Below are 9,986 nucleotides of genomic sequence, written 5' to 3'. Positions count from 1 at the left end.
TAGGCACACACCCACAGCTCACGGGGACACTTCTTCAATCCTGTGCACAACTGCGCCTGTGCACCCAGTTGCTCCCATGACACATCCACACTGAGCCAATATGCTCCAACACAGGTAGGCAGGCACAAGGATGGTCACACTCACACAAATGTGTAGTACATACCCCGATACAAGAGTGACAGGGACACCATCACACGCAGGCTAGCCCATCCAGGCTGTCTCTAGAAACCACTGTGTGGACCAGACATATCCAAATGTGCAGTAACACACATAGAGGTGACTCCCATGAGGACAGCTCAGCTGACCTGCTGCCCACAGAGCACAGCCTCAGCACAATCACATCTAGCAACCTACCCAGAGTAGGGACCCAAGAAGCCCAGGCCATAACCAGACAGACACAGTGCCAGTGGAATGGGCATTTAATCATCTCTAGGGTGCTCCTGTTGGGGGGTGTTGCGGGGCCTTTGGCAGAGCTCTGGCTAATGGAACCAACAGTGGTGCCCATCACCTAGTGCCAGGCAGGGTGGCAGTCCCAAGGCCTGGCTGGGAACAGCCAGCATTTGGGGCTGTTATTAAGACAATTTCTGAGACTAAGTGGATAAGGAATGCTGCCTTTGAATGGAGAAGAGGAGGCTACAGTTAGAGAGTGGAGAAGGGGCCTGGGTTGCAGGGGAGGGACTCTGAGGTCAGAAAGTTAGGAATGGCAGAGAGTTGGTCACAAGGTCATTCATGGCCAAGTGAGGGCTGTGGGGAGAACATGGTGACATGGGAGTCCAGTGGGGAATCTGCAGGCTGGCCTGATTCAGGCCAGCTTCAGGAACTCCTGCAGCGTGTTTTGTTCCACAGCCTCCACGAAGAGCTCATAGTCCTGTGGGAGGGGAGGGAAGGGGTAGTCAGCCACCTGAGTACAGGTACAGGTGGCCCAAGTGCTTTGTCACAGGTCTGACCCTGGCTGGAGTCCCCCTACAAAACTACCCACCCCCAGGCTCCCAGCCCATACCCCACAGTACTGGTCCCCATTGACAATCTGGGGCGGGGTGGCCTTGGGGTTGCCTGCCAAGGCTCGCATCTCATCCCGCAGGGCGTTGTCCTGGGAAATGTCCACTAGTTGGTATTGAATGCGCTTCCCATCCAGGATGCGGGTCACCTCGCTCTGCTGAGACTTGATCTGGGGACAGAGGGTGGGCCAGGGTTAGTGGATGGGCTAGAGGATTTATAGGAGAACCCTGGGCAATGTGAAAGAGGCTGTGACCAGCAACTTTTTTTTCCCCTCCCCTCCCACATACACTCTAGAGGAGGATTCTGGCCACTATGAGTTGGGAGAGTGAGTCAGGCTTGAGGTGGTGCAGGATGAAGAGAGGGACCACCAGCCTTCAGAAGGAAGGGAAGTGGAATAAAACTCAGCGAGGCCAAGGCAAGCCAGCGCCCTCCACCCCCAGATCCACGAGGGAGAAGAGAAAGAGTAGGATGAGGTCATGGTCAGGGTCAGCCTGGTAGTGGGGTGCAGAGAATGGGTGCCCGACGGATGGGGGATGGGCACAGGCGGTTCAAGCTGCGGCTGCTAAGGACCCAAGATGCCCAGTGAAGGCACTGGGGATGTGGCCGCCGAGCCCGGAGCGGGGAGGCCTGACCCAACACCTCACGGCCCCCCGCCCCGCCCCTGTCCTGGGGGCGGGTCCCGAGCGCCGGAACACAGCCCTGTGCATTCCCCCAGCGCCAGTCTGGGCGCGCACTTACTTCACGGGAGCCGGTGACCGACGTGCTGTAGACGCGCAGGCCGCTCATGCTGCGGGAAGACGGACGTGAGGAGGGGCAGTGGGAGCGGTAGCTGCAGTGCCGGGAGACGACGCCGCCGCCGCGCTCGGGAGCGGTTTCCTTCCTGCTCCGCCCGCGAGTCACAGCAGTCGGGACCAATGGGCGGTGCGGACAGGCAGGGCGGGGCCTGCGCGACACCGCCCCTCACGCCAGTGGCCCCCTCCCTTCCTCTTCTGTGGCCGGGCGGGCAGAGGACCCGTCCCACGCAGAACCGTCCTTTCTGCAGCTGCACAGTTCCCCTCCTTCAGCCTTTCTTGTCTAGGGCTCATAACGTGACGTCTGGGGAGGGACTAAACGGCAAGAAAGGCCGGGCGGGCAGGGGCGAGGGTCTGGCAAAGACCTCCTGCCCAGCCTCACCCAGGTTTGGTGCATCCAGCTCCCCACCCTTAGTCTCCCGGAAGGAGGTGCCATAAAAACTTGGGGCTTTGGAAGGCTTGTGGTGTTTTCAAATTCAAAGGTGCCAAAGTAGGAAACCTTGCTCCAAGGGACTCCCCCCCACACACACAACAGACACACCATTGACCCTGGTGAATGGGAAGCATACCAAAGCAGGAGCAGCCCGAGTTTAGGGATTTTCCCTAAAGTTCCTCTCCACTCAGGCAGGTTTAGATAAGGAAGAGTGATGGCAGGAGTCAGAGGCCACACCCTCAAGGAGCCAGATGGAGACCAAAGTGAGAGGCTGACAGCTCCGAAAAACTCAGGTTGGTGTCAGGACTGAGAGCCTGGGTTTATGCTGGCCCTCGTTAAAGACCCACTTCTGGTTTAGGGGTAGCCCCAGCTCAACCCCAACTCAATGGTGCAAATGGTATTTCAAAAGTGCCATTACTGCCAGGGCTTCAGAGGGTACAGATGCCAGCAACTTTGGAGACAGCTATCTGTCTGGGGTTAGGCACAAAGCTTCTCAGAAGTCCCCTCAGGGCCAGGCCAGTGACTCCAACCTGTAATCCCAGCACTTTAGGGGAGAGAGGCCAGCCTAGGCAACAAAGTGAGACCTTTCTACAAAAATTAAAAAAAAAAAAAAAAAAATTAGCTAGGTGTGGTAGTGTGTGCCTATAGTCCTAGCTACTTAGGAGGCTACTTTGAACCCAGGAATTCAAGGTTACAGTGAGCTGTGATTGGGCTCCAGCCAGGGTGACAGAGGGGATTATGTATCAAAAAAAAAAAAAAAAGTCCCCTGGGTGGCACCTGTGGCTCAGTGAGTAGGGCAACAGCCCCATATACTGAGGATGGCGGGTTCAAACCTGGCCCCAGCCCTAGCCAAACTGCAACAACAAAAAAATAGCTGGGCGTTGTGGCAGGCGCCTGCAGTCCCAGGTACTTGGGAGGCTGAGGCAAAAGAATCGCTTAAACCCAAGAATTGGAGGTTGCTGTCAGCTGTGATGCCACGGCACTCTACCGAGGGCGACAAAGTTAGATTCTGTTTCTAAAAAAAAAAAAGTCCCCCCAGGTCTAGGGCTCAGATAGGTAAATAGCCCAAGAGGAATACCACTTGCTGTCTGAGTTGCAAACAGTAACCCAGAGGCAGCTGACTTCCTGAGGGGACTGCTGAAACTCCAGTGACAAACTTGCTCTATGACTCAGGGCAGCTCTGCCCAACAAAGTGGTGTGGGAGGAGATCTTACTTGCAATTACGTAGAACGGAGGAACAGAAATGGTAGAGATACCGACATGAAGTTGGACCAACCAAAGGTCCCTCCTTGATGATGCCAGGGGATCTTGCTAAATACCCAGCTTTTGGCTCCAATAAGCCAAAGTGAAGGGTGATGTAGGGTGGTGGTGGTGATGGAAGGCTATGGAAAACTAAGGCGTTTAAGAGATTTTATTTTATAATGAAAATAGGCAATACAAACAAGTTAACATAACAAAGATTCATAAAAATAACTGCTTATAAACATTATGAGGAAAAATACCCGTGAGCATGGTGGCTGGGCTCCAACCAGGCAGCTCTGCTTTTAGGAGGCAGAAGCCCAGAGGCTGAGGAGGTGGCCGGGTGGGGCTGCTCTGAATGGAAGGGATAAGTCACTCCATAAATAAAACACTAACTTGTAAAAACACTTAAGAAGGAGCTTCATTCAGGCCCAGGCATGAGGTCCGAGACGCTGCCAACAGCCCAAAGCTCAGCAAGAATCTTGTAGTGGCTGACTCCAGGCTCCTGAACTGCTGAATGCCCTCCCATACGCACGGCCCCTGCTTGGCCTGGCTCCAGATCTAGAGGAGGCTTGAGGCTGGCCCAACAACCAGATACAAACAATTTTGAGATGCTTCCAAAACCAGGATGCAAGAAAAATCAGAAAGCAGAAGGTCCAAAGGCTCCAGAGAAATAAATAAAAAAATAAATCCAGAGAACACTGAAAGCTGTACACCTTAAAGCTGACTTGCATTGCGTACACTGAACTTTCAAGGAGGCTGGAGCTGGAAAGGGAAAGGACACTCCCCTCCTCCACTGCCCCAGCATAAGAGGCACAAATCAGAGGGCCAGGCACAGGCTCTAGGCCCCGTGTGGGAGTAAGCAGCTTGACAGTTAGATACCCTGTGGCCTTCTGGCAGAAAATTCTGCCCAAGCCCAGAAATACAGAGAATAGTTTGCATTCAAAGACCAAGAAGGGGCTACCTGGAAGGTCTGAGAACAATGGAGAATAGAGCTGTGCTAACTATATGGCGCAGCTGAACAGTGAGGTCTCCTACAAATGGAACAATAGACAGATTAAGGAGCCCTGGCTGTAAACCCTAGACCCCCAATCTTAGTGGGTATGTTGCTAATGAGATTATCCTGAAGCTTCTGGAAGAACAAGATCCCTGAGGAAGAAGCAGTGGGACCAGGCTGAGAAAACCCAGAAAGCCAGCTCAGTTCCCAAGAAGGCTTGTACAAGGGACCTGAGAATTCCTCCAACAGCTATTGTCACTGCTACTTGGCCTTTCCAGGCCCCTCTAATCAGCTCTCTAATCAGCAGGACCAAGGAATGGAGTGGGAATGAACATAGATCCATCGGAGAGGATGGAACAGAAAGCTGAGCAGCCTATTTGTCTCTGATGTCAGCCTAGGGCTGGGAACAGTTTGTGAAGACTTTATCAGTTGTACCTGTAAAAGTTAATTAGTAACTCACCCTTAAGAGTGAATTAAGATAACAGGATAAACATAATCCAACAAGGCAAAGCCAGTGTTGTGTAGGGCAGGCACAGTTCCCTAATCAGCCCTTGGACCCCAGATGCAGGCTCTTCCCTCCCTTCCAACTCCTCTCTCTGGTAATAGCAGCCAACAGGAGATAAAGAGATTGTCAGGGCAGGAACCCGTTGGACTAGGCTCTCAGCAACCCAGATTCTCCATGGGGGAATACAGCCTGGGGTCTCACCCCCAGCATTCCTCACTGTGTGACACAGTTTTCTCCCATGTCCTGGGCATATCTGTCTGATATGGTGGTCCGTAGGTCCTCGATGTCACGACGCAGCTGTTGAACCTCTTCTAGTTTCCTCTTGATCACATCTGGTTTCTGCAAATCTAGCTGAGTCCCTGGATACTGTGTTGCTGAGGAGAAGAGTATTTAAAGAAAATGTCAGTCAGTTGGGAAATACTTTGATGCAGATAGGCAGTACCCAGAAGCTCATGGTCTTTGGACAAGGCACTTTACAAAAAGCAACTGGGGATAGTGGGCTTTAACTTGCTACTGAAGGCCTACTTTTAGTTTGTCCTCTATGAAGGTACCCCATAAGGATGTTTGTTTCCATAACAGATTTACTAACACCTACTTTGCAAAACACATAAACTTCCAGAGGACAGTGACCAGGCCTGTATAACCAGTCCACGCTACAGTAAGAATGGGAAAGCTGGATGGGGGTGAGAAGAGTATGAAGGCTTGCTCCTCCTTCCTGGGTCCCATTCCGGCTGGAGGACTCACAGTGAATGCCCAGTAGCAATGAGAGATTGGGGTCATGGCCCTGGGCCCTCTGGGTCACAATGCTGCAAACAGCCTGTAGATCTTGAAGGCAACTTGCTAATTCTTGATGCAGCTCAAGTGCCAGCTGGGCCATGTCTGGTGAAGATGGAGACCCTGGTTGGGCCTGGCTTAAGTGTTCCTGGAGCATCAAATTCTTCTCAAGCAGGTCCTGGTTTTGCACTGAAAGCTGAGCAGGTAAAATGGGCAAGGATGTTAACTCAGGCCCAGGGAGAGGAATAGTATCTGTGTATGAGTGTGTGTGGTGTGGATATATGTGTGTGGAGGAGAGGGGATGAGTCACAGGTAGTTTCCCCCTCCCACCCAATCCCTGCCAATAAGCTTAGTGTTCGTTCTCCCTCTACCAGTATCAGGCCTGGTTCCTCTTGAGGGCAGGCTGGGCCCACAGGGTCCTAGCACTGGAGAGAAAGCCACTCCCCAGCAGGTTCTGAGTCATCAGCCTCCAAGTTTCTGTTTAGGAACCAGAGAAGAGGTTCCCTCTCCTAGGAACTCTATCTGAAGTCAGTCCCTCAGCCAACTCTGTTAGCCAGGCTATCAGAGAAGGCTTAACGTGAACTGTGAAATCTGAGGAGACACTGGTTTCAATCTCTCCCTGCCACCCTGACAAAAGTGGCCACCAGCCAGCTTGATCACAGTGCATCAGAGGAATAAAGGGGTTAAGAAGGGCGGTGCCTGTGGCTCAGTGGGTAGGGCGCTGGCCCCATATACCGAGGGTGGCGGGTTCGAACCTGGCCCCGGCCAAACTGCAACAAAAAAATAGCTGGGCAGGTGTGGTGGGCACCTGTAGTCCCAGCTACTTGGGAGGCTGAGACAAGAGAATCGCCTAAGCCCAGGAGTTAGAGGTTGCTGTGAGCTGTGTGACAGTGACACCATGGCACTCTACCAAGGGCAATAAAGTGAGACTCTGTCTCTTTTTTAAAAATAAATTAAAAAAAAAATAAAGGGGGCAAGAAATACAATGTGACAGCTGGTGGCCACTGGCTGTGGGGCTGAAAAAGCTGGGTACCTAAAAGATTTACATTTCAAACCACCTCAGTGGAGTTAGGCTTCATTACAAAGACCAGCTATTCATGTATGTTTGGATCTTTTTCCCTCCCTCACCCTGATAGCTTAGTTCACTCTTCTTCCCCCGTTCCCGCCCCACTTTTATTAAAGAACTCTGAATAGAGTTCCTCCTTCAGTCCCAGCCCTCCACCCACACTGGGTGGGCCATGTGACAATCCTATCTAGCTCTAGGAGACTCCTTCCCAGACACTTGGCCAGTGCACTTGGTTGCCCCCTGCTGACAGCTCTGTTTACTGCATGAGAACCATCAAACCTCAGTCTCCTTGAACCCTCCCTCCCCAACCCCCTCAAACATGTGGCTGCAGAAGACAAAAGGAAAGAGAATGATTTTCCACATCAAAGAAACATTACTGGTTAATTTGGACCCTCTAAGACAGGCTTGGGGTCTTTAACATAATACACACTCCTATTCTTCAGTCTGAACAACTCAGCAGGGACCTCTCCATACTGGGGCTCCATACTGGGGTTAGGGATAGAGAAGGCATACAAAAAAATCAGGTTCCTGGAGGTAGTATCAAGAGGCCTAGCTGAGGCTGCTCACCTCCTTCACTGCTGTGCGCAGCTGCTGGAGGGCTGCATCCCTTCGCTGGGCCTCCTCTCTGAGGGCCTGGCTTGTTCCTTCTTCTTGAGCCACTTCTTGCTCTAGGCTCTGGATCCCACGGCAAGGCATTGAGGAAGAACACATCAGGGGTAAAAAGTCTGGCTGAGACCATACCCTGCTGGTCTGAACTAAAATAGTGAAGTCTCACCCTACCCACATACTGCTGCTCAAAGATTATTTTAGAATAGCCCTGATCTGTGACTTCCCACTTAAAACAGTCCTATAGCCCCTGACGAAGTACAGAGGCCAGCTTCTCAGCAGAGCCTTCTAGGACACTTTGGCTCCTACCTACTTTTCTAGCTGTATCTCTTCCCAGTATCCACTTAGCCATGCTGAATGATTGGCCCTCATCCCCAAAGGCTCCAGCTTCAATGCCTTTGCTCGTTCCTCTTCTCCTTTGTTTAAGCTGTTCTCTTGCTCTGTCAGTCACTCCAGGAATTCCCCAAGGCCCATGTAAGCCTTCTTCAATCTGTGTATCAGACCCAATTCATCCTAATCTTACCCTGCCACGCATATCTTTCCTTACAGCTCATGAAGACATCTGCTTAATATTCTATCTGGCTGTGTCTTTATTTCACTGTCCACTAAAATGTAACTTTCTTGAGAGCAGGCAGTGCCATTCAGATGAGTTCAATGACCATTAGCTATGACAGTCACTGAGGAGACTGAATAGAACATCAAACAGTCCCTGTCTTCAAGGAGTTAATGCTCAAGTGCCCTTGACAACACTGTGTGTTTGCTTTTGACAGATGTGGAAAGGGGTAAAACAGCACACTCACAGGAACCTAATCTGGAGTGAGTCATGTGTATTAGGGGTGTGTGTGTGTGTGTGTATGGGGATGGTCAGAGTCAGCTGGAGGGAAGTATTTATATTTTTTAGCTTCTGCTTCTCTCATTCTATTCATTACTATCTTCTCCCAATTTGGAAACTGACTTGAACACCTAAGTATAAAAAATTTTTTTTGAATTTGCCCATTTTGTATTAATAAAAAATGTATAACTTCTAATACCTCACGATCACGAAATACCCAAGGTGGCTCACTGTGAGCTCACTGTGGCTCAGTGAGTAGGGCGCTGGCCCCATCTATTGAGGGTGGCGGGTTCAAACCAGGCCCTGGCCAAACTTCAACAACAACAACAACAACAACAACAAAAGTAGCGGGGCGTTGTGGCAGGGACCTGTAGTCCCAGCTACTCGGGAGGCTGAGGCAAGAGAATCACCTAAGCTCAAGAGATGGAGGTTGCTGTGAGCTGTGAAGCCACAGCACTCTACCAAGGGCGACAAAGCGAGAATTTTTATTTTTTATTTTTTTAATTTCTTTTTTACTAAAGCGAGACTCTTGAAAAAAAAAAAAAAAAAGAAATACCCAAGGTGATCATGATGAATCCATATAATTCCAGCAAATTTACCTGACTTTTTTTCTTTTTTTGAGACAGTCTCACCATGTCACCCTTGGTAGAGTGCCGCGGCTTCACCTCAAACTCTTGGGCCTAAGCGATTCTCTTGCCTCAGCCTCCCAAGTAGCTGGGACTACAGGCATCCACCACAATGCCTGGCTATTTTTTGGTTGTAGTTGTCATTGTTTGGCAGGCTCGGCCTGGTCTTGAACCCACCACCTTCGGTGCATGTGGCTGGCGCCCTAGCTGCTGAGCTACAGGCGCCAAGCCTCACCTGACATTTTAATTTGCCTAAGTAGTCACATCATAGGTCAATGTACCATTTAAAATGTTAGGCTGTTTCAACCTTTGTGGAAACTTACAGGAGGAAACCTACTTTGTGATTCATTATAAACTCTACAAAAAACCTGGGATTTTTATTTTTTAGAGACAGTGCCTCAAGCTATTGCCCTGGGTAGAGTGCTGTAGTGTTATAGCTCACAGCAACCTCAAACTCCAGGGCTTAAGCGATTCTCTTGCCTTAACCTCCCGAGTAGCTGGGACTACAGGCGCCCCCAGCAATGCTCAGCTATTTTTTTTTTTTTGTTGTTGTGGTTGTCATTGTTTGGCAGGCCCAGGCCAGATTTGAACCCAGCAGCTCTGGTGTATGTGGCTGGTGCCTTAACCGCTTGAGCTGCAGGCACCACCCAAACCTGGGATTTTAAAATGGATACATATAAAATGCTTACCAGGGTTGACTATTTCCTTAGAAAAAGGAAAAAAGAGTAAACTAAATAGATATAGCCCAACCAAGATAAGAGTAAAGGCAGGACTGAAGTCTTCAGGTGTTTTGGTGTGAAAACTTTTAGAGTCCCAAAAGCACCAAGTGAGCCTTCTTTACCCAGGATTTCTTGGAGAACCCAATTAAGGACACTCCCACTTGGGCCCAAAATAGAAACCAGGAGTCATCTTTGGTACTTCCCTATTCTTCAACACCTACATCCTTTCAGTCACTGATTCCTCTCAATTTTACCTCCTAAAGTCACTTAAGCCTGTCCCCTCAAATCTTCCTGCTGTGCTGCCTTATGCCAGGTTCCCTCATCATCTCTCACTGAATTTCTGCAACAGTCCTGCAAGCTGCCAATCTTCTTCCACATCCCAATTAAATGCTATAACAG

At 50.4% G+C, this 9,986-nt stretch overlaps 2 protein-coding genes across 2 annotated transcripts in view; both read right to left on the bottom strand.

The window, feature by feature from the left end:
- Positions 1–404: 404 nt before the first annotated feature.
- On the bottom strand, positions 405–1,852 carry SH3BGRL3 (SH3 domain binding glutamate rich protein like 3). Its single transcript, XM_053577104.1, has 3 exons — positions 1,738–1,852; positions 1,001–1,168; positions 405–868 (listed from the first exon to the last, which is right to left on the bottom strand). Exons 1-3 carry the CDS (start codon positions 1,783–1,785, stop codon positions 803–805), a joined length of 282 nt encoding a protein of 93 aa, XP_053433079.1. The 5' UTR covers positions 1,786–1,852; the 3' UTR covers positions 405–802.
- The window catches only part of CEP85 (centrosomal protein 85), a 49,977-nt gene continuing 40,395 nt past the window's right edge, over positions 405–9,986 (bottom strand). Inside the window, 4 exon segments of the mRNA XM_053577048.1 lie at positions 405–868; positions 1,738–5,338; positions 5,709–5,934; positions 7,372–7,479. Of these exon segments, the coding sequence (XP_053433023.1) occupies positions 5,178–5,338; positions 5,709–5,934; positions 7,372–7,479 (495 nt within the window). The 3' untranslated portion in view covers positions 405–868; positions 1,738–5,177.

This window comes from Nycticebus coucang, chromosome 22 (assembly GCF_027406575.1).
Source record: "Nycticebus coucang isolate mNycCou1 chromosome 22, mNycCou1.pri, whole genome shotgun sequence".
NCBI classification, from domain to species: Eukaryota; Metazoa; Chordata; class Mammalia; order Primates; family Lorisidae; genus Nycticebus; species Nycticebus coucang.
The sequence above is the reverse complement of the archived record's forward strand: the minus strand, read 5'-3'. Positions and strand labels throughout refer to the sequence as shown.